This window comes from Lutra lutra, chromosome 1, assembly GCF_902655055.1.
Source record: "Lutra lutra chromosome 1, mLutLut1.2, whole genome shotgun sequence".
Lineage (NCBI taxonomy): Eukaryota > Metazoa > Chordata > Mammalia > Carnivora > Mustelidae > Lutra > Lutra lutra.
Genome location: NC_062278.1, coordinates 162,355,893 through 162,380,167, shown reverse-complemented (window position 1 = coordinate 162,380,167; position 24,275 = coordinate 162,355,893). Strand labels below are relative to the sequence as shown.

Below are 24,275 nucleotides of genomic sequence, written 5' to 3'. Positions count from 1 at the left end.
TTAAGTAATCTCCGTAGATGCGCTTACTCACAGGCTTTTGGGTTCTCTCTAGATCCCGGGTCACTCTTTGCATAATTCAAATTTTCGGGGGTAGGAAGCCCTTCCGTGGACACCTCTATTTTGCCACCTCCCTGGACCCAGGAAGGGTCAGAAGAAGGCAGCTCACAGACCCGTGCTCCGCAGCCCGCCGCAGCTCTCGGCCCCTGGGGGCGCCCAGAGCTCTCCCCACAGGGATTGACACCCCTTCCGACCACGCTCCGCGCACTCCTCGAAGGCTGCCTCAGTTCCCTCTTCCGCAGAACCCGCGAGCCGCTTGGTCTCTGGGTCCTGGGGCGCTGCCAGGGCGGGGCGGCGGCAGGCTCCCAGGGCTGCGGGAAGGTGTGTGAGTGAGGGGGCGGGCTCCGCGCCGCCCCGCCCCGGGGAGGGAGCCTAGGGCGCTGCATCCTGGCGCCCGCCTCCGAAGCAGCTGCAGCCACTGCCGTCGAGGAAGGTCCCGGCGCTGACATGACATCGCGTGGCTCTTGCCCAGGCCCAAACTCCCGGCGCCCCGCGCAGTAGCCCCGCGAAGAGGCGGACTCGACGGTGCCGACCTCGAAGAAAATCAGGCGGGCGGCATGGAGGCGGCGCACCTGCTCCCGGCCTCTGACGTGCTGAGGCGCTTCTCAGTGACGGTCGAGAGCGGCCTGAGGCCGGAACAGGTGTCTGACTCGCGGGAGCGCTACGGCCCCAACCATGAGAGCGCGGGCCTGGCCGGGGAAGCTAGGGGCCGCACGCGCCGCGGTCTCAGTTTACTCTCTTACTCGGAAACCCGGGAGCGGTCCTCCCCACTTATAGCCTTCGGTCCCCGGAGGCTGGCAGGAAGCGAGAGCTCCGGAAACTTCCGCAGATGCCTTTGGTGCGCTCGGAGGGGCTGTGGGGCCACCTTCGCGGGAGGTTGGGCGGGTTCTGGGTTTAGAGACCTGACGCCTGGCTCCCCTTCCCCCAGACCTAGGGACCGGCGCGGTCCTTCCGAGCTTCCCACATACACCCCCGACCCTATCCACTCCCTTAAGCTTGAATCCACCACTATCGGCTGTCCGCCCTGCAGCCTGCCCTCATCATGCAGATGCACACGCCGAGATCAGCTGGCCAGGGACCAGTCAGGGACCCTGAGACCTACCCTCCCAGCTGGCCCTGAGGGCCTCCATGGGGGCTCAGTAAAACCTTCAGAAGGTGCAGCTTGTCAGCTGGCAGCCTTGGTGCTCCCACCCCCACCCCCAGGTCTTCCTCCCTCAGCAACCCAAGGCGGATGTGGCTGGCTGGAGTCAGTGGGGGCTTTGAACTGCTGAGGCAGGAGACCCACCTTTTGCCGGGGTTGGAGCGGGGGCGGGGGCGGGCAGACTCAAGGCCTCACTCAGGGATTTGCCAGGGAATGCCTTTCCCTCTTGTGTGACCTGGAGCAGCACCTGACCATCTCTGGGCAGGGAGGGAGCCTTCCCGCTATTGTTGTTTGGGTGGAAATGGCATTATTTCTTCCTCAGCTTCAAAGGAGTTTGTGATTCTCCATCTGCCAGAAGGCATAACAAATACCAAGTACTATCCAGATGGGGCCCCAGGCACATTTGGAGGCCCTGTGAAGGTGGAAAATGTAGAGATCCCCTCCTCAAGTCACTTGCCACTCTCTTCATCCACCCCCAAGGCATTGGGCACAATGTTAGGGATCCAGATGAAAATGTCCCCTCCATCCCCAAAGTGCAGCCTGGACCCACTTTGTGTTAGGACTTGGGGCCTCACCCATTCAGGGATCCCAGCCAGCCAGAAGGGAGAGTGCTCCGACCTGAGTGTCTCATGGCTCAGGGATGGTTAAAATTACTGAGAGCTGTCAGAAAGGAAGCTTTGGGTTTTTATTGGCTTATGAAAACCACTTCTTATATAAATATTATCTTTCTGGAGCAGAAATCCTTTTCCAAAAATTTAGTTGCTATATTTAGTTGAGCTATGGGAGGAACTAGAGAGATAAATATTATTTAATATCCTCCATTAGTGACTTGGCAGGAAGGGTGTCATTGCTGCTAGAGGGCAAGACAGCAGGACCTGTCCCCGAACCTTGGGGTGGGGATGGGGGTTAGGGCAGCAGATTTGGGGTTCCATAGCCTCTTTTGTGCTGCTGTGGCCTCCATCTTGGGAGTCCTGAATCCCAAGGAAAACTGGAGACCCAGCCTTTGGTTCTGCCTCCAGAGGCCCTGTGTAGCCCTGGGAAACATCCCTCTTCTTCCTGGTTCCCATGTGTTCATTGTTCCAGCAGGGGGGCTGCCTGAGAAGGAGGGAACCTCTAGTTCTTCCCTATGTTGTTTTGTGTGGGTAAGGGGATTTGGGGGTGAGCAAGCCACTGAGCATCTGTGTGAGGTGATGGATAAGGATGTTGGTGTATAGGTCCCCAAAGAGGTAGATGTGCATTCAGGGGATGGTAGGTATGCAGCCATTGGTTGGGGGCCATTGATGGGTTCCCCTGGTTCCCTTGTGTTTTGGTAATAATAATAATAAAAGCTAGTGATCACTGAGCACTTACTATGTGCCAGGCACTATTCTTAACACTTTGCCTCTCTTATTTATTCCCCAAAACAACTACATGAAAACAACTGTTGTCACTCCCACTTTATGGAGGAGGTAACTGAGTCACCAGCATATTAGCTTGCCCAAGGTCACACAATACTTGGTAGAACTGGTATTGGGTACCTAATCCTCTTTAGCCTCACTTTTTCTGTCTGTACAAGGGAGTCACTTGTTCCACAGGCCTGGATCCATGGTATTGGTGGCTGTGCTAGGAGGTGGGTCAGCTAGGCAGTAGCTATCCCAGCAATGCCACCAGCCTCACAGGGCCCCAGAGATCCCTCAGATCACTGACTTGGCTTCTACCTTTGGAAGCATTTCAGGGCTCTGGAAGTCCTCAGGTGAGGAGAGGGGAGCCAGTTGCCCCTTCCTGCCTCATACTCTTACTTTGATCAGTCCCAGCTGAAGAGGAGGCATGGGTGTCCTGCAGTTTCTATAGGCACTGGGGAGGTCTTTCTTACGTGATCTGGAGTGGTATACGCATCTCTGGGGTAGGGCTGACAGAGTTTTGAACCTTAGCTCTGCCCTCTTCATAACTGTGTCATCCTAAATAAGCCAATTCTCCTCTCTATGTCTTGATTTCTTCATCATAGGGTTGCTTGTAAGTGTACACCAAGCCATCCCTCCATGTAGCAGAAGAGTCTGGGCCAGGCTCCAGGCCAGCTGGGTGGTGAGGGTGAGCCAAACCTACAGGTGGAGGGAAACACCCCAGGGACTAGTGTCCTCCCCCACCCCAGGAGTCTATGCACCTGCAAAGTCATTAGTGCTGGAAACCACAAAGAACTCATTTGCTTAAGTCCTAGGGTTTGCAAATTCTGCTGGTGGATGGCGGAAGGCAGGCTGTAAAGCAGGGATTGGGGATCCTGCCCTGCCACCTCCTCTTCCTCCTTCCTCAGCAGTGCAGGTGAGTTTGCTACCCAGGAGTCCCCCATACACACAGAACACAGCATATCTCAACCCCAGTGAATAGACATGTCCTCTGAAACCCCAGCAGGGCAGTGAGTAGGAGGCTCCTGGCCCAGCACCTCTTGTGAGCATGCCCTGCTCTGTAGGTCCCAGAGGAGCCCACAGGACTCAGCTTCTTCCAGAGGCTTTCTACATCCTTGAAGTTTGTTGTTGTTTTTTTTTTAATGAAACTGTGCACATAGTACAACATTCAAAGGGTACAGGAGACATTATAAAGTCTCCCTAGACCTGTCCCCAACCACAGTGTTCCCAGTGTTTTGTGTCTCCTTTCCAAGATATTCTGTGTACATACACATCTAGATCTGTGATCTTTTTTACACAAACGGTAATGATCGTGAGTGCTGTTTTGCCCCTGTTTTTCCGTGATAATCACTCTTGGAGATGGTGCCATGTGGGGCATCTGCGGTCTTCCTATGCAGAGTTTCATGTGGGTGTGGTACTATTTCTTTGTCCAGCTTTTGGAGGGCACTTATTGTTCATAGCCTCTCCTATGACACATTACAAGGCATACTCTTGTCCCCACATCACTTGTCACACACTTGTCAATATTGCCAAAGGTTAAATTCCTAGAAGTGGAATTCTTGGGTCAAAAGGCATGTGTAGTGTAAATTTGACAGCTATTATTCAGTTGTTCTCCTTTAAAGTTGACATGCCTGTTTCCACACCCCTGCACAACTGCAGTGCATTACTGGACATTTTGATCCGTGCCCATCTGATGGTAAAGAAAGGGTCTTCTCATAGTTTTACTTCGCATTTCACTGTTTACAAATTGGGTTGGGCATTTTTCCATATATTTAGGAGCTATTTGATTTCCTCATGTCCTTGAACGGACTGCCCATAACCTTTGCTGGACATGAGACAAAGCAAGAGGCTAAATTGTGTTGAGCTTGTCCTCCCAAGTGCACCAACACCCAGTGGTCCTGGAGAGCCCAGTGATATGGGAGTCATGAAAGATCCCAGAAGTCTGGGGTTGTTCCTCTTCTGGGGGAGGGTCTCTAACAGGAACCAGAGCCTGCTATCCTGGGCCTTACACTGCCCATCTGTGTCATGGATACAATGGCACCATAGCTGCAGGTGGAAGGGATGGCCAGATTTAGATTACTGCCAGTGGTGCCTGGGGCTGTGACCTTATCTCCTGCCCTCAGCCCAGACCCCAGCTGGCCTCTGGAACTCAGGAAATACATATCTGTGGCCCGTGGAAAATTGGCCAAGGGGAGTGGGGTCAAGCAGGAGGACAGGGTGAGGTCTGAGTGGTCCAAATCGCTGTGTGGCCTCAGGAAGACTTGTCCCTCCTTGGCCTCAGTGTCCTCCTCAGTTACAGACATGGAACCCCTAAAGAGATCCCTTGAAGGCCTTTCAGGATGTGAAATGGCTTTCGGATATGAGGGAGGTGTGTTTTGCTTGCAGGTGTTGGTCTTTCAGGCTTCCCTGTAGATTTCATGCCCACTGCCCTCTTGGACAGTCTTAGAGCCCCCCTTCCAGGAGCAGCCACCCCTCCCCTTGTACCAGGAGCTCCCTGAGGCAGGGCTGAGTCTGTCCACAGCACAGCTGGCACACAGATGCTAAGCAACCCCATTGCCAGGGTTTCCTAGTGCCAGATCAGCCAGGTTGGCTCTAGATCCCTGCACTGGGACAGCTGCTTCCCAAGGCCCCCTTGAGAGCAGGACCATGTTGTCCACTCTAGGTAGATCCTTGACCCAGACAGGGCCAGGTGGGCTGGGTGGGGTCTTCTCAGTGAAGGCATCTCCCTGACTCTGCAAGTGGTGATTTAATTGCTCTGTAAACCTGACCTTTGAGGAAGACCTTGGTGAGCTCTTGCCTCTCCAGGCTGGAACCGACATTTAGAAGTTGAAATACCAGTTTCCAATGTTTTGAGATGAGAAGAAAGGAGTCAAGAGGGTAGATTAGGAGAGCAGGTGGTGCATGGAGCCTGGGGCAGCCTTGGCCCTGCACCCCACTTCTCCTGGGCTCCAGGCACTGGGCCCAGGGCCTTTACCTGAACCATGGGGCAACTGAGTAAACAATTCTGTGAGGCTCTTTGTGGACCCAGGGATGACTCAGCCCCTCCCCACCCTGGAAGTGCTCAAGTCAGGTGCGGGTGGCCCTGATACTGATGACTGGTAAGGAAGGGCAGGGTGATAGGGGGAGGGGCTTTCCAGGAAAGCTTCCTGAAAGGCTGGGGGTTAGGGAAGGGTACTCTGTGCAGAAGGAATGCTCTGAGCAAAATCTTGGAGGGGGAAAAAGCTCTAGCAAAACCAGGGAAGGTGGTAGCAATTCTGAGGCATCTCGCTTGGCTGGCAGACGGACGTATGCCTAAGCTATAAGAGGATTCTGGATGGCCAGGTTCAGGCAGATCCAGGAAGGCCCTGAAGGCCATCCTAAGGTTGGTTGGTCTTAATTCTACTGGCCAAGAAGAGCCATTGAGGGTCCATGAGTAGGGCACAGGCAGTGTCATTCACTCGCTCACAGATCTTTTTGAGCACCTACTATGTGCCAGGCACTGCTTCAGGTGTTGGAAACACTGCACTTAACAAAGTTCTACTGGCATGGAGCTTCATTTTAATAACTGATATTATAGCTAATGTTTACTGAGTACTTACCATGTGTTGTGCCTGTTCTAAGCAATTTATGAATAGCATGTCATTTAATCTTCACAGTGACTTAAGAGGAGTTACTATTATACTTACTTTGCAGATGGAAAACTGAGGCACAGAAGGGGTTAAGTGACTTTTCCATAACCAGAGAACTATCAAGAGATAGAGCAAGACATGAACTTAGCCCTCTGGGACAGACTCCTTGCTCTAAACCATGAAGTTTCTCTGATCACATATTCCTTTTTGTCCCCCAGGACACACAGACTAACTTCAGACCCCTCCAGGCCAGCCCCACATTGGGCATCTGGGGGTGTAGGCCAGCTCAGTCTGGCATCAGTGACCCAGAGCAGGGGGTTGTCTGGCAGAGTCCACCAGGTGAGAGGTCCAGAGCTACACTATTTCAGAAGAATAATGAGGGGTTACTTCCCACCAGGCAGGCCCAGCTAGGATGGGGGGGAGTGTTTCCTACTACCATCTTTTCCTGCACAGCCTGGCGAATGACATCAAGAGGCAGGCAGGGCTGCGCCATTCTCCCCATTGAAAAAATGGGATATCTGGCACTGCTGAGGGCTCAACTCCCTCCCCCACACAGCCTGAGGATAGCAAGAGGGAAATAACATCTAACAGGGATGCCTGGGGAGAGGCTGGGAGGGTGCTCTCCTAATTGCTGCTAGTCTCCTGGCCCCTCCTAGTTCCTCCATGGCCGAGGGAGCCAGTCATGTGAAGGAAAAATTGGGTTGTCTGGGGTCTTGGCAGGATTAGAATTTGAAGAAGACCAGGCCTGAGGAGACAAAGCCTAGTAACTCTCAAAAAACCCTCACTAAAACCACCTGTGAGGATAGCAGAGCCTTTTGCGGCAGGGCTGATTTGGCTAGTGGTTCTGGGGTCACAATGGAGGGGTGAGTTAGTCAATGGGGTGAGGGCATCCAACCTAACAATCAGGACATGGGATGCCAAGTTCTCTCTCTCAAGTGACTTTGGCCAAGGAAGGCAGTGGGATGGGGTCAGAAGGCAGAGCAGCTTAGGAGCTAATCAGGAGGTGCCAAGCAGGGGGACAAAAGCCAGACCACCTGAGTTCAGGGCTGCCACCTCCCAGCTGTATGACCATAAACTGGTCATTCAACTTCTCTGTGCCTCAGTTGTCTGCTCTATAAAATGGGAATAATAATTGTCTCTTCCTTGTCAGGTGGTTTGGGAATCCCGTGAGACTTAAAGCACTAGATGATGCATGGGACCTGGCACATTCTACACTAATAATTCCGCTGTAGTTATTCTAGCTGTGGAGGGCCCTTGTGTATGCTTTGTGTATGATACCTCCCCATCGATCTCCAGAAATAACGGAGGTAGAGCACTTGGCACGCTGCTTAGGACATAGAAGGTGCTCAGTAAATGTGTTTTTTTATTAATAATGATGATAATCCTCACAGCAGCCCTTCAGGATTTGGCTGGGTACCCTACCTTCCAAATGAGGTTCAGGACTGCACTGGGAGCCAGCTGCTAAGGCAAGAGTAGAAGCATGTACATTGTATGTGCAGAGGTAGGGAGGGCATCTTCTGTGACCTCGTGGCTGGAAGAGCCTTCCCCAAGGGAGTGGGTAAGGGTAGAAGGGGAACCTTGTAGGTCTGGGGAGAAGGGGTACCAGTCAGGATCCAGTAACAAACCCCATGTCTCAGTGGCTTAAAACAATACAGGTCATTTCTTCCTCACACTGTATATATATAAATATCTCAATGGCAGGTTATCTGGGGGCTTCATGTTTTCTATACTCTGTGATTCTGGTTCACAGAGCAGACACCATCTCACAGGTTGCTGGTTACTGGGCCAAAGAGGGCCAGAGAGCTCTAGATCTGCACTGTCCTACGCAACCACTAGCTTTGTGTGGTTATTTAAATTTAAATGAATGAAAATTAAGTAGAATTTAAAATTTGGCTTCTCACTCACATTAACCACATTCCCCACAGGTGTGCGCAGATAGTAGCTACCCTATGAGACAGTGCAGCTAAAGGGCACTTCCATCAGCACAGAAAGTTCTCCAGGACACTGCCTTTCTAACTCCAGAGTCTCCTGCCACCATGTTAGTGCCCCTGCCCAGAACTAACTTGCATCCTTCTTTTTGTAACTTGCATGGCGTCCACAGTTCTACTATGTGCCCACAAGGGGGAAAGAATCAGAAGTATCTGGGGGAACAAATGACCATCAAAGAGTGGATCCTGAGTCAGATTTTGGGTCAGAATGTGGAAGGGGAGAACATGAGAGATCACCCAGACAGACAGAGGGCAGCTTGTGGGGAACTCGAGCTGCTCTGTGTGCCCTGTGACATTGCTTCCCAACCCCAGGCCTTGACCCTGCCCAGAAAAAAATGCCCTTATACAGTGGTCTAGGGGCTACATGCCTGACAGAAGGTAGGGGTGAGGGAGACCGCAGGAGGGATTCAGGTTAATCTTATGGATAAACTCTTCCTCTGGTCAGGAACCTTGAAGGCATTCACAGAAGTAGGGGGTTTAGAAGTCTCTCCTGGGTAGAGCGTGGCAGAAGCAGACTGATGTGTATCATGAGGTTAGAACAGTTCTGTGCCAAGTCTGGTGAATGGCAGAGATGACCTCTAAAGGATCCTGCTCCATTGGAGAATTGGCCCAGAAAACCAGGCCTGGCCCTCCCCCCTGCCTTTCCTGTTCACTTTAGCTAAATAGATCAGAAGGAAAAAGTCTGTTTGATTTTAACCTCAATGCAGGACACTGGAGATTACATTTTCCACGGAAAATGTCAGCTGTTGCCTAAAATAGGACTAGGGAGAAAAAGCTAGAAAATGTATTTTTACTGTTCATCATCACTAGCCATCAGGGAGATTCAAATTAAAACCACATTGAGATATCACCTTACACCAGTTAGAATGGCCAAAATTAGCAAGAGAGGAAACAACATGTGTTGGAGGGGATGTGGAGAATGGGGAATCCTCTTACACTGTTGGTGGGATTGCAAGTTGGTGCAACCACTTTGGAGAACAGTGTGGAGATTCCTCAAGAAATTAAAAATAGAACTTCCCTATGACCCTGCAATTGCCCTACTGGGTATTTACCCCAAAGATACAGATGAGGTGAAAAGCAGGGTCATCTGTACCCCAATGTTTATAGCAGCAATGGCCATGGTCACCAAACTGTGGAATGGACCAAGATGCCCTTCAACGGACGAATGGATAAGGAAGATGTGGTCCATATACACTATGGAGTATTATGCCTCCATCAGAAAGGATGAATACCCAAGTTTTGTAGCAACCTGGACGGGACTGGAAGAGATTATGCTGAGTGAAATAAGTCAAGCAGAGAGAGTCAATTATCATATGGTTTCACTTATTTGTGGAGCATAACAAATAGCATGGAGGACATGGGGAGTTAGGAGAAGGGAGTTGGGGGAAATTGGAAGGGGAGGTGAACCATGAGAGACTATGGACTATGAAAAGCAATCTGAAGGGTTTGAAGAGGTGGGGGGGTGGGAGGTTGGGGGAACCAGGTGGTGGGTATTAGAGAGGGCACGGATTGCATGGAGCACTCGGTGTGGTACAAAAACAATGAATACTGTTATGCTGGAAATAAATTAAAAAAAATGATTAAAAAAAAAGAAAATGTATTTTTAGGTTATATGTTTCCTTCCTGGGTTCCTGCAGTCCAGTGGGCTGCTTGATACTCTCCATGGTTCAGCTGCCAGGTGCCCCAGGTCTTCCACACTGTTGGTTTTGGGAGAGGGCTCCCACAGGAAAACTCTTTGCTGATACTTGAGTGAAAAACAGGTGGGCAGATACAAGGACCTGTGTCAAGAAGGAGGAAGAAGAAGGGAGAGCCAACCTAGGGTAGAGGCTCAGAGTCTGCATTGCTGACAAGCTCCCAGGTGATGCCAATGCTACTGGCCTGGAAACTGTACTCAGCAGCAGGGCTCAGGTAGGCTCAGTCTGGGAGGAGCCCCAGACAGGCCTCAGCAAGACCTAAGCTCAGCCTATGGAGAGAGAGGCCCATTGGAATCCACCCTTTGAGGCCCAGCTCCTGCCTCTTCCCATAGACCTGCCTATTTGCTGTGTGATCTTGTTCAAGTCATGTTTCCACCCTGGATCTCAGTTCTTGCAGCTGTGAAACAGGGTGAACACCTGCCCTGTCATCCTTTGGGCTGTTGGGAAGGAAGATTCAAAGACTTCAGGTACCCAGGTAGTACACTCTGTCTGGAATAAAAAGTGCTTCAGGAAATATAAGAGATAGAAATAGAGCTTGTAAAGTGACAGCAGGTCCTGGTGGTGTTTGGGAACATCATTCCTCAGAATGTTCTGTGGGTTTCAGACTGGACATATGGGATGCAGCTTGCCCCAAGTAGAGGGGCTGGGAGGGGACAAGTTGAGACTCAACCTCCAGGAACTGAAACATGACAGGTTAGACACTGCCTGGGATGCTGGCTGCTGAGGTTGTGTTGGAGGGAACCCACATAGGGCAGGGCTCAGCTGTCTGGCCTGGCCATGCTGTAGACCTTACCTCAGTGCTCCTGGAGGAGCAGGTATGTCAGAGGTGGCCTGGACTGATGTTCTCAATTTGAGGGAGGGACTCCCTTGCTGTGGCCATGTGGGGCCTTGAATAGGATTGTGCAGCCATCTGAGAAAGAGCACTACAGGGGAGCTGTCAACTTACTGTGATCTCAGGGGTCCCGTCTCTCCTCCAGTTTGCTCCATTACTCCTCTGTACATGGGGGAGGGACTAGGAGGGCCCTCCTGGCTCTGGTCTTGTCAGGCCATACCAGATCTTCCTTAACCAGGGTGGGATGAAGTGAGTGGAAGAATGGAAGCCTCTGGGCTCAGACCATCCATTCTGTGACCTCAGAGAGCTGTGGGAGCATGTCTAGACCATTATGATGGCCAGGGTAGGCACAGCTGGGAGAGACTACTGAGACTTCTCCATGGTCCTACTATATAATTCAGTATTTCTCTTGTCTCCTCATGGCTCCTGTGGCTGCCTGGATCCTGCAGAGCTCCCAACTGAGGAAGGTGAGTCTTGGGCCAGGGCGGGCTGCAAGGCCTTGAGCCATTCACTCTCGGGTTGTGTCCCTCCCTCTCCCCAACAGAGTGAGGATTTGCTGACACGCACCCCCCCACACACCAGTATCACCCACCTATGCCTCTAAGGCCTCAGACTCTTGCTCTTTGATTGGTAGGGAGGGAGTGGGCCAGGTAGTCTCCTAGGTGGTCCCAGCTCTGAATGAGGGTAGGTCAGTTGGTAAGGGACCCAAGGTTTACATGGTGCTCTGATTCTCAGGGAAGTCCCTGTGGGAGCTGGTGCTGGAACAGTTTGAGGATCTCCTGGTGCACATCCTGCTGTTGGCTGCCCTGGTCTCCTTCGTAAGTAAGGCCTCATCACACAGCATCAGAAAGCCTGGGCCACAGAAGAGCCCCAGCTCACCAGCTCTGACTCCATGGGTCCTGGCCTGCTTCGAAGAGGGCGAAGAAACCACAACAGCTTCGTGGAGCCCCTGGTCATCATGCTGATCCTTGTGGCCAATGCTATCATGGGCATATGGCAGGTGGGAGGCACAGAGGTGGGCCTGGGCCTTCAGGTGTCCTGACTGTTCCATGTGACCGCCACTTTGTGTTAAGAGTCCTGCAGCTCCATCCCTGGCCCCAGGGGTGTCATTCTAAGGGGTCAGCCTGCAAGGGCCAGTGAGGGCAGACCACCTACCTGCCTCCTGTTCTATAGGAACACAATGCTGAGAGTGCCATTGAGGCCTTGAAGGAGTATGAGCCTGAGATGGGCAAGGTGATCTGCTCAGACCGCAAAGGTGTGCAGAGGGTCCACGCTCGGGACATCGTCCCTGGAGACATCGTAGAGGTGGCAGGTACACTGGGGGTGTCTTTCCATTATGTGATGCTGGTGAGCCCTTCCCTCTCTGTACTCCCATTTTTCTGGCTATATACACAGAGCAGGGAGCTGTGGGATCCTTCCAAAGCTCTTCAGCCAAAACCTTGTTGGACGGATCAGGACACTGTGAGTGAAGGAGCAGCGTCTATCTCAGGGATCACAGCCTAGGCCCCTACCTCTCACTCTTGGTTCCTGGCAGTCCTCCTGGCTCTGCCAAGGGGTGGTGCCCAAAGCCACACTCAGCCACTCTCTCCACAGTGGGAGACAAAGTACCCGCTGACCTCTGCCTTATCAAGTCCACCACCCTGAGAGTGGACCAGTCCATCCTGACAGGTGAGGCCCAGAGACCAGGGCTGAGCAGGGCTGAGCAGGTCCAGGCATGGGGGTGTCTTAATGTAGGGTTTCCCATTTCTGATTCCATGACTAGGTGAATCCATGTCTGTCACCAAGCACAGAGATGCCATCCTAGATCCCAGAGCTGTGAACCAGGACAAGAAGAATATGCTATTCTCTGCAAGTTCCTGGGATGGCTTGGGCCTTTGTCTGGACACTGATAGTAAAAACTTTAACATTCAATCAGTTAAAGCCCTACAAGAATGAACATAATCAATTATTGACAATATGTACAAATTTATAGTACTGGTAACAGCTTATGTTTACTCAAGGCTGTGTGCCTGCGACTATTCTAAGCCCTTTACGTATATTTAGTCCTCACGGTGCTTTTAAAATAAGTACTCTTGTTATTTGTATTTTCCAGGTCACACAGCCAGTGAATGGTAGAGCTGGGATGTGAACTCAGACATTCTGACTCCAGAGCTTTTCCTCTTACCTGCTAGGCTTATCCTGCTTTAAGCTGGAGAGGGACAGAGCTAGCCTATAATCACCCAATGGAGATTCCTCTAGTGATAAGGGTTGCCAAAGTGGTGGAGTCCATTTCTCAGATGGGAAAACCAGCTGAGCGCTGGTGGGCATGATAGGCCTCTGGGGCCTCAGAGAGAGCACTGATGCTTACAAGCTGCCCAGAAACAGCCTGAAGCTGAACACGGAAACCACAAGGATGAGTCAGGCCATTTGGCCGTGGCCCAGGGCACCAAGTTATAAGGCTAGAAAACATCCCCAGAAGCGGACAGAAATGGAGAAAACAATATTCACCCAGAGTTCTTAAGGAGACCCCCCACTGCTTAGATGTATGGAAGCCTTAGACAAGCTGCTTTGAAGTGGGGAGGGGACTCTACAAGGCAAGATCAAGCATCAGCACCTGTCACTAGGCAGCTTTCTAAGGAAGACGCTCTGGCTAACTGCAGATTATTTCCTGGCTGAGGGGCTTGCAAGTGGGTGGAGGCATGGGGGAGTGGAAGTTTTTTTTGCTCAGGACAGAGGAATAGAAGCTGAGGTTACGAGAGGTCCCTACCTTTTCTCCAGCCTCAGCACAGGGCACCTTTCTGAAGGGTACCACGTCATTAGCCTCCTCTGAGCAGCTCCTTTCTTGAACCATTTTATAGAAGAGGACACAGAAGCTTAAGGCTAAGTAGCCTTTTTACCGGGACTTAGGGATTTTATGCGGGCCTTGGGAGTGGATGGACTTAAGCTCAGATTTTCTGGATTCTTCAGCAAATATTTACAGATCATTTACCTAGGATCACAGTCAGCCTGGCACTCCCATGTGGCCACATTGGCTTTCTACAAATCACATTTTTATAGGTTGGTATTGTGCTGTGCTAGTCGGTCACATAGTCTGTATTGGTCCAGTGCTTCATGTGCCAGGCCTCATGATAGGCACCGGGGATACAGTGCTGAACCAAGTCCTTGCCTTCATGGAGCTAACACTGTCATGGGGATGACAGCCACGGCTTAGCACTAGATAGCTTCATAAGCCTGGGAGCATTGAGTGACATGGAGAAAAAACAAGCCAAGTAGGGGGATAGGAATGCTATGGTAGCCTGAAGAGGTCAAGGGGTCCCAGGCCCCTGCTGGGATGCTAAGCAGCCCTCCTTGTCTCTCCATTGGCCAGGGCACCAAAATTGCTTTGGGGAAGGCCCTGGGCGTGGCAGTGGAGCTGGGGAAGATCAGGAGCCAGATGGTGGCAGTGGAGCCAGAGCAGACGCCACTGCAGCACAAGCTGGATGAGTTTGGGCGGCAACTATCCCATGCCATCTCTGTGATCTGTGTGGCTGTGTGGGTCATCAACATTGGCCACTTTGCCAACCCGGCCCATGGTGGCTCCTGGCTCTGTGGCACCATCTACTACTTCAAGATTGCTGTGGCCCTGGTGGTGGCTGCCATCCCTGAGGGCCTCCCGGCTGTTATCACTACATGCCTGGCTCTGGGCACATGGCGTATGGCACACAAGAATGCCATTGTGTGGAGCCTGCCATCTGTGGAGACCCTGGGCTGCACCTCTGTCATCTGCTCTGACAAGACAGGCACCCTCACCACCAACCAGATGTCTGTGTGCCAGGTCAGTGGCTGCAGCCAGCTTGGGGTCCCACTGGTGTTGCTGTGTGATGCTCAGCAGGCTGAACTCCTTCTTGGGGCTTCCCCCAACTCCTTTTTGGCAGGGGATGGAGGAGAGAACCTGTGGGCTGCCCGCAAGGTGGGGAGCAGATCCAGTTTTTCATGGGGCAGAGCAGCAAGGTCTGGCCAGATGAGTATCACCAGGACCCAGATGTCACTGTACGGCCCTGGCAGGTCATTGTCTGTGAACCTCAGTTTTTTCATCTGAAGTTTGGGTATGCAAGCTTGGACAGACAACCATAAAGGATACTGCAGAGGGTCAACTACAGCCTTGGCATCTGAGCCAAGCTGGGCCCGGACCCAACCAAGTTCTGTCCAGCTCCTCCATCACTCCACAGTCGATGCCCGTCACCAGTAACCAGATATGCAAGCACCAGTGACCTGGGCAGGGCTGGGAAAGGAATTATTCATTTCCTGGCCTTCAATCCCAGATCCTGGGCTTGTTGCATGTATGTTCCAGGCATTCTGGCTGAAACTCCAGTAGGCCTATGGGGCAGAGGGGTGGGTGGGTAGTGGTGAATGCTGTGGGTTTTCCACCCCTCTTAGATGCCCAGTCATTCTTCTTCCACCTCTGCTCCCATGATCTGCCCACTGGGAAACTCAGACTCTGTATCCAAAACCTTGAAGCCCAAAACCTTGGGGAAGGGGAAGGAAGCCCTGCGACAGGGGAAGGGGCACAAGCAAGTTTTATATTCTGCATCCCCTGACCTGTAAAATCTCTAGGAGGACTTCATTGGAACAGAGTGTTCCTTCATTGAAATAAAGGTTTGAAAAACATACTACAGGGAAGTTGTAGAGGCATTACTTGCTGGGAGGGGGCCGAAGAAACTTGACTTCTCAGGAGGTATGCTGGCTGGAGGGCTTCTCTCCAGTCCCCTCAGGAGTAGGGAGGGGAGCACGAAAGAAGGGGCATTTGTTGAGCACCTACTGTGTGCTGAGCTGGCCATTGACTTGGAAATGTACACCAAGGCAATTTCTAGGAAACAAGAATTATCTCCTTGGTAAAGCTAGCTTTCAGGCAAGAAAATGGGCCACCCTGGGAGGGGTAAAGCCCTGACACTGAGGTGCACAGGTAGTGGCTGGGTGACCCAGCAGGCCCTGTAGGCAAGAGCTCGCTGTCTGAGAACACCTTTGGGCAGGAGTCTGTGTCTCAGAGCAGTATGTGGGTTTCCACCCTTAGAGGCCAGGAACTCATCCTTTCAAGGGGAAAAGAGGGGCAGCTGTACTCAGATCCCACTCTCTTCTCCTGTTACCAGTGGAGAAACTAAAGCTCAGGTGCTCAGCCAGGAGTCACATAACAAAATGGGCAAGGATCCAGGCTTCCTACCCCATGTGAGGGCTCCATCCAGGACACTGAAGAATCTGCCATATACCCCTCAGGGGTCCAGAGCAGAGGTCCTGCCTTGGCCTGAACCTGACTCTTCCAGACCTTGGCAGGAGGGAAGGCCAACAGCTTCTTTAGGGGCCCAGAGGACCCCACCTTGGGTCAGGCTTTATTCAGAGTGGCTGCCCAAAGAAGAGAGAGGTGATGCCTTGCCTAAGCATGCCTCTGTGCTCCCCAGATGTTCGTGGTAGCTGAGGCTGAAGCAGGCTCCTGCCGTTTGCACGAGTTCACCATCTCAGGCACCCATTATGCCCCAGAAGGTGAAGTGTGAGTGCTGGCCAAGGGGTTGCAGGTGGGCAGGGTTCCCCGGTGACCTGGGCTACACCAGAGAGCTCAGAGAGCTGTGAGTGGGCAAGACTTCCTGGGGTGGGACCGAGAGGCCATGCACCTCCCAGGGATGGGGACAAATGCCCTTGTACCAAGACCCAGCCCCACAGGAGACAGGAGGAGTGGCTCGTGCGCTGTGGGCAATTCGATGGGCTGATGGAGCTGGCGATGATATGTGCCCTGTGCAATGACTCAGCGCTGGACTACAGTGAGGTGGGACCCAGCTCTCTTCTGTGACCTCACTAGTGTCCAGGTGCCCAGGACAGACCATTCTCCCAGAGTCTCAAAACTCCCAGGATTGGCAGTCCCTGCCCCTTTGGAGTGCCACACCCCAGGAACACTACCACCCCTGAACACCCCCACTGCCCCTCCTTTTGCACACTGGCTTTGAAGCTGTTCCCTAGGGCTCTTGGGCTGTGGAAGACTAATGTAAGGGACTGTAGTGCCAGGGTGTCTAGAGGAAGAGATTTGGGAAATAGGACTAGAGAGGGTGTTTAAAGTAGAAGACACAGCCCAGGAAGGTCCCACAAGTCATAACCTGATGTGATGCAGGCAGTGAATGCCCTTACCTGCTGCTGGAGCAATGGAATAGAACATGCATGAAGATACTCCTGCCTGGGGAAAGGACTTGACCAGACCAAATCACGTTCCATAATAAGCTAAAGGCAGTAGACAGCCACCAAGTGGTTTTGAGCAGGGAAGTGATATGGTCAGAACTGCATTAACAAAAGATCACCTGAGCTTCTGTGTGGAGGATGGAACAGACAGGGCAAGACTGGATTCAGGAGCCCCTGTGTGGTCCTCCAGGTCAGAGAGTTGTTAGCTAGGGCTTCAGGGAAAGGGAAGAAAGCTTGGGTTAGAGATTTAGGATGTGACTTGGTGACTAGCTAGGTGAAAGAGAGAGAGGGTACCTCCTGGTTGCTGTCCTGGCTGGGACAGTCACTGGAGTGGCAAATATAGGGAGAAGGGGAGGTGACTTGAGGGTCACTAAGGAACCAAGTCCAACAGGCAGCAGTTAGATATGTGGGCTTGGCGTTCAAGGGAAATATCACTGCCAGGCTGGGCACTGGAAGTCAAGCACATGAAAAGTGGGGAAGCAGGGGGTTTATGAGGCCTCAGGAAGAAAAGGTGGGAGAGAAGGAGCAGGGCCTGGACAGCAGAGTCTAGAAAGAGGAATGTGGGGAATCTGGGGAAGGAGGCCGAGAAGGAGCCTGTGGAGAGAGAGATGGATGGCAGGAAGGATCCATGTTTACTGATGCCTGGGTGGGCAGGGGGGCGGCATGGTCAGAAGGGAAGGAAAGTCTCAGTGTCAGACACTACCCAGACCCCATGTCAGCTGGACTGGGAAGGGCCCCACTGGCTTGGTGCAAAGGAGGTTAGAGGTAACTGTGGTAAAGGGAGCTCCAGGGGTCAGGGAGTGAGTGGGAGGTAAGGCTTGGGGGTCCTCTGGAGGAGACCCTGCTATTCACACCCTGTATTCTGGGCCCCACCAGGCTAAGGGCATGTATGAGAAGGTGGGAGAGGCCACAGAGATGGCTCTGACTTGCCTGGTGGAGAAAATGAATGTGTTTGACACCAACCTATAGGCCCTATTGCTGGTGGAGTGAGCCAGCGCCTGCAATGGGGTGAGCAGAGTGAGGGCTCCAGCCGCAGGCCTTATAGCTGGGCTTCTGGGCATCTAGAGAAGAAAGAGAAAAGGACAAGGTCTTGGGAGGTCTCTGGGAGGAGGACGGACCTCAGACCCTAATAAGACTTGGCTAGAGAGAAAAGAAAGGAAAAGACTGAGTGTGGGCAAGGACCCAGAGTTGGGAAGTACACAGCATGGTCAGGAAGTGACAACCTTGTGGCATTTCTTAGGCTGAAGAGGGAGATGGGGGCTCAAATGTTAGGATGAGAGAAGGGATAGACACCATCCCACAGGGAACAGGAGGCTATTTTCCAGGCAGCTGGAAAGAAAGCAGTTAGGGCTCCTGGCTCCACCCCTCACATCCTGACCCTTCTGACCCCTATAGGTCATCAAGCAGCTGATGCGGAAGGAGTTTACTTTGGAGTTCTCCCGAGACAGAAAGTCCATGCCCGTATACTGCATACCTACTAACCCTGGCCTGGCGGCCCAGGGCAGCAAGATGTTTGTGAAGGTGGGACCTGCCTAACTGGCCTGGAGCTTCTGTGCATGAGGAGTCCCTGGGAGATCTGATCTTCAATCCTCTGACGAGCTAGTGACTATAATTATGGGGGACAGAGGGAGGTGTGAGGCCCATTGTCAAAGCAGTGAATCTGGAACGAGGGTGGTCAGCCCACCATGGGGAAATGGGGACAGGATCCAGTCTTGGTGGAGATAAAGCCAGAGACAGGCACCAAGGCCTGCCGCTCACCATGGTCCCAGCTCTAGACTGAGAAGCATTGCCTTGTCACATGACTTTGGGGTCTCCTATGCTCCTCCATGGGCCTCAGTCTCCCCATCTGAATGGCAAGATTAAGCTGGAAGGTCTCAGAAGGCTTTCACCTCTGAATGGGGTATTGAGGTAGTTGGTGCCCATCTTTGGTGCTACATGTTCTGGAAACTGAGTCCTAGGGAGGGAAGTTTCTCATCTAGACTTCTGCCCATCACAGGGCCTCTCACTGCTTTTCAACCTGAAGTAGGAATGACAGCCCTAACTTCACAATGAAATGGAGGTTCTAACCCCTTTTGAAATGAAAAGTCTTCTGTATTGGGATCTCAGGCCACTTTGAAAACTTAGCATTTGGGGTGCCCTTTGGAGGAGAGGGAGGAGGCATTGATGGAGCGTTAAGAATCTATTCCCAAGGTGAGAATAGGAGCAAGACCCCAAGGTGAGACTCCAAGGCTGCTGAGGAACCTGTCACCCCCAAGGATACCTTCCCAGAGTCACACCTTCAGCATGGCTCTATTTCTGGTCCCCAGGCAGGGCTCAGCCTGCCTCCTGTTGCTGAGACCCCTACAGAATTGGGATCCCAGCAGTACTGGATTGACAGTGTGGCAGTGCCTGTAGGAGGGCTGCCAGTTCTATCCCCACCTCTCTAAATGCTGTAGCAGACCTTCTCAGCCTTGAGTTGGTAGGGGGAGGGTGTCATCCAATGGTCAGCCACAACCCCCATTCCTTTTGGGTTTCCTCACAGTGAGGTCCCCTTGGTTCTCACTCTGAACTTTCAAAGAATGGAATCTGGTCCTTATCTCACTTTGTGTACTCTTGGATGGCCTTTTCCCATTCCTGGGCCTCAACTTCCTCAGTTGGGCAAGAGGGGAAGGAAGGGGTCTGACTGACAGAGTTGCCTCTCCCCTCCCCCATGATACAGGGGGCTCCTGAGAGTGTGATTGAGTGCTGCAGCTCAGTCCGAGTGGGAAGCCACATGGTACCTCTGAATGCCACCTCCAGGGAGCAAATCCTGGCCAAGATTTGGGACTGGGGCTCAGGCTCAGACACACTGCACTGCCTGGCGCTGGCCATTCGGGATGCACCCTCATGGAAGGAGGATATGCAGCTGGATGACTGCAGCAAGTTTGTGCAGTACAAGGTGGGTGGCAAAGCAGAGCCCCTGGGCTGGGAGCTGTCTGTCTCCCTGCAAAGGCTGGGTAGGTAGGAGGTTGAGCATGGGCCCAGACCCCACTTGCATATGCTCCCTCCCTACAGATGGACCTGACTTTTGTGGGCTGCGTGGGCATGCTGGACCCCCCCAGGCCTGAGGTGGCTGCTTGCATTGCACGCTGCCACCAAGCTGGCATCCGTGTGGTCATGATCACAGGGGACAACAAAGGCACAGCTGTGGCCATCTGCCACCAACTTGGCATCTTCGGGGACACAGAGGATGTGGTAGGGAAGGTCTACACAGGTCGTGAGTTCAATGACCTCAGCCCTGAGCAGCAGCGCCATGCCTGTCACACAGCATGCTGTTTTGCCCGTGTAGAACCTGTGCACAAGTCCCAGATCATAGAGAACCTACTGTCCTTTAATGAGATCACTGCCACGGTGAGGCCACAAGATGGGAGCCTAGTGGAAGTGGGGAGGTGTGGAGGGAACACTGGCCATGGAGCTTAGCAAGAGCAACCCATACAACCTCTGCCTCTGATTCATTCTTATTTTTTCAAACATTTTATTACAAAAAAAATCTCAAACACAGAGAGAAATGAAAACAGTTTTATAGTGAACACCTGTAATATCTATGATCTAGATTCTACAAGTAACATTCTATTTGCTTTGCAAATACCTATCCATCTATCCAAACTTAATCCATCTTTTCTTAAATAAATTTCAAAGTAATTTAGAATGCATGCTCTAGAGAGGAACATTTTTTTGTGGTTCTATTTTTTTCCTTTTTGAGGCAAAACTTACATGCAATAAAATGCACAATCTTGAGCATATCATTCATTTGATGTGTTTTTTAAAAAATTTTTATTAATTTTATTTTTTATAAACATATAATATATTTTTATCCCCAGGGGTACAGGTCTGTGAATCACCAGGATTACACACTTCACAGCACTCACCATAGCACATACCCTCCCGGGTGTCCATAATCCCACCCCCCTCCCAACCCCCCTCCCCCCATCAACACTCAGTTTGTTTTGTGAGATTAAGAGTCACTTATGGTTTGTCTCCCTCCCAATCCCATCTTGTTTCATTTACTCTTCTCCTACCCCCGTAACCCCTCATGTTGCATCTCCTCTCCCTCATATCAGGGAGATCATATGATAGTTGTCTTTCTCCGATTGACTTATTTCGCTAAGCATGATACCCTCTAGTTCCATCCATGTCGTCACAAATGGCAAGATTTCATTTCTTTTGATGGCTGCATAGTATTCCATTGTGTATATATACCACATCTTCTTTATCCATTTGTCTGTTGATGGACATCTAGGTTCTTTCCATAGTTTGGCTATTGTAGACATTGCTGCTATAAACATTCGGGTGCACGTGCCCCTTTGGATCACTACGTTTGTATCTTTAGGGTAAATACCCAGCAGTGCAATTGCTGGGTCATAAGGTAGTTCTATTTTCAACATTTTGAGGAACCTCCATGCTGTTTTCCAGAGTGGTTGCACCAGCTTGCATTCCCACCAACAGTGTAGGAGGGTTCCCCTTTCTCCGCATCCTCGCCAGCATCTGTCATTTCCTGACTTGTTAATTTTAGCCATTCTGACTGGTGTGAGGTGATATCTCATGGTGGTTTTGATTTGTATTTCCCTGATGCCGAGTGATGTGGAGCACTTTTTCATGTGTCTGTTGGCCATCTGGATGTCTTCTTTGCAGAAATGTCTGTTCATGTCCTCTGCCCATTTCTTGATTGGATTATTTGTTCTTTGGGTGTTGAGTTTGCTAAGTTCTTTATAGATTTTGGACACTAACCCTTTATCTGATATGTCATTTGCAAATATCTTCTCCCATTCTGTCAGTTGTCTTTTGGTTTTGTTAACTGTTTCCTTTGAGTGCAAAAGCTTTTGATCTTGATAAAATCCCAATAGTTCATTTTTGCCCTTGCTTCCCTTGCTTTTGGCGATGTTCCTAGGAAGATGTTGCTGCGGCTGACGTCGAAGAGGTTGTTGCCTGTGTTCTCCTCAAGGATTTTGATGGATTACTTTCTCACATTGAGATCCTTCATCCATTTTGAGTCTATTTTCGTGTGTGGTGTAGGAAATGATCCAATTTCATTTTTCTGCATGTGGCTGTCCAATTTCCCAACACCATTTATTGAAGAGGCTGTCTTTTTTCCATTGGACATTCTTTCCTGCTTTGTCGAAGATGAGTTGACCATAGAGTTGAGGGTCCATATCTGGGCTCTCTATTCTGTTCCATTGATCTATGTGTCTGTTTTTGTGCCAGTACCATGCTGTCTTGATGATGACAGCTTTGTAATAGAGCTTGAAGTCCGGAATTGTGATGCCACCAACTTTGGCTTTCTTTTTCAATATTCCTTTGGCTATTCGAGGTCTTTTCTGGTTCCATATAAATTTTAGGATTATTTGTTCCATTTCTTTGAAAAAAATGGATGGTACTTTGATAGGAATTGCATTAAATGTGTAGATTGCTTTAGGTAGCATAGACATTTTCACAATATTTATTCTTCCAATCCAGGAGCATGGAACATTTTTCCATTTCTTTGTGTCTTCCTCAATTTCTTTCATGAGTACTTTACACTTTTCTGTGTATAGATTCTTAGTCTCTTTGGTTAGGTTTATTCCTAGGTATCTTATAGTTTTGGGTGCAATTGTAAATGGGATGGACTCTTTAATTTCTCTTTCTTCTGTCTTGTTGTTGGTGTAGAGAAATGCAACTGATTTCTGTGCATTGATTTTATATCCTGACACTTTACTGAATTCCTGTACAAGTTCTAGCAGTTTTGGAGTGGAGTCTTTTGGGTTTTCCACATAGAGTATCATATCATCTGCAAAGAGTGATAGTTTGACTTCTTCTTTGCCGATTTGGATGCCTTTAATTTCCTTTTGTTGTCTGATTGCTGAGATAGAACTTCTGGTACTATGTTGAATAGCAGTGGTGATAATGGACATCCCTGCCAAGTTCCTGACCGTAGCGGAAAAGCTTTCCGTTTTTCTCCATTGAGAATGATATTTGCGGTGGGTTTTTCATAGATGGCTTTGATAATATTGAGGTATGTGCCCTCTATCCCTACACTTTGAAGAGTTTTGATCAGGAAGGGATGCTGTACTTTGTCAAATGCTTTTTCAGCATCTATGGGGAGTATCATATGGTTCTTGTTCTTTCTTTTATTAATGTGTTGTATCACATTGATTGATTTGCGGATGTTGAACCAACCTTGCAGCCCTGGAATAAATCCCACTTGGTCGTGGTGAATAATCCTTTTAATGTACTGTTGAATCCTATTGGCTAGTATTTTGGCGAGAATTTTTGCATCTGTGTTCATCAAGGATATTGTTCTGTAGTTCTCTTTTTTGATGGGATCCTTGTCTGGTTTTGGGATCAAGGTGATGCTGGCCTCATAAAATGAGTTTGGAAGTTTTCCTTCCATTTCTATTTTTTGGAACAGTTTCAGGAGAAAAGGAATTAGTTCTTCTTTAAATGTTTGGTAGAATTCCCCCGGGAAGCCATCTGGCCCTGGGCTTTTGTTTGTTTGGAGATTTTTGATGACTGTTTCAATCTCCTTACTGGTTATGGGTCTGTTGAGGCTTTCTATTTCTTCCTGGTTCAGTTGTGGTAGTTTATATGTCTCTAGGAATGCATCCATTTCTTCCAGATTGTCAAATTTGTTGGCGTAGGGTTGCTCATAATATGTTCTTATAATTGTCTGTATTTCTTTGGTGTTAGTTTTGATCTCTCCTCTTTCATTCATGATTTTATTTATTTGGGTCCTTTCTCTTTTCTTTTTGATAAGTCTGGCCAGGGGTTTATCAATCTTATTAATTCTTTCAAAGAACCAGCTCCTAGTTTTGTTGATTTGTTCTATTGTTTTTTGGTTTCTATTTCATTGATTTCTGCTCTGATCTGTATGATTTCTCTTCTCCTGCTGGGTTTAGGGTTTCTTTCTTGTTCTTTCTCCAGCTCCTTTAGGTGTAGGGTTAGGTTGTGTACCTGAGACCTTACTTGTTTCTTGAGAAAGGCTTGTACCGCTATATATTTTCCTCTCAGGACTGCCTTTGTTGTGTCCCACAGATTTTGAACCGTTGTGTTTTCATTATCATTTGTTTCCATGAATTTTTTCAATTCTCCTTTAATTTCCTGGTTGACCCATTCATTCTTTAGAAGGATGCTTTTTAGTCTCCATGTATTTGGGTTCTTTCCAAATTTCCTCTTGTGATTGAGTTCTAGCTTCAGAGCATTGTGGTCTGAAAATATGCAGGGAATGATTCCAATCTTTTGATAACGGTTGAGACCTGATTTAGGACCAAGAATGTGATCTATTCTGGAGAATGTTCCATGTGCACTAGAAAAGAATGTGTATTCTGTTGCTTTGGGATGAAATGTTCTGAATATATCTGTGATGTCCATCTGGTCCAGTGTGTCATTTAAGGCCTTGATTTCCTTG

The 24,275-nt window shown here is 50.2% G+C and overlaps 1 protein-coding gene across 1 annotated transcript in view; it reads left to right on the top strand.

The window, feature by feature from the left end:
• The first annotated feature begins 491 nt into the window (after positions 1-491).
• The window catches only part of LOC125107381 (sarcoplasmic/endoplasmic reticulum calcium ATPase 3-like), a 36,114-nt gene continuing 12,330 nt past the window's right edge, over positions 492-24,275 (top strand). The window contains 15 exon segments of the mRNA XM_047742394.1: positions 492-744; positions 11,149-11,166; positions 11,435-11,521; positions 11,582-11,632; positions 11,635-11,699; positions 11,873-12,011; positions 12,293-12,367; positions 12,462-12,547; positions 14,046-14,492; positions 16,111-16,199; positions 16,370-16,472; positions 17,753-17,884; positions 18,272-18,397; positions 19,575-19,793; positions 19,910-20,245. Of these exon segments, the coding sequence (XP_047598350.1) occupies positions 615-744; positions 11,149-11,166; positions 11,435-11,521; positions 11,582-11,632; positions 11,635-11,699; positions 11,873-12,011; positions 12,293-12,367; positions 12,462-12,547; positions 14,046-14,492; positions 16,111-16,199; positions 16,370-16,472; positions 17,753-17,884; positions 18,272-18,397; positions 19,575-19,793; positions 19,910-20,245 (2,103 nt within the window). The 5' untranslated portion in view covers positions 492-614.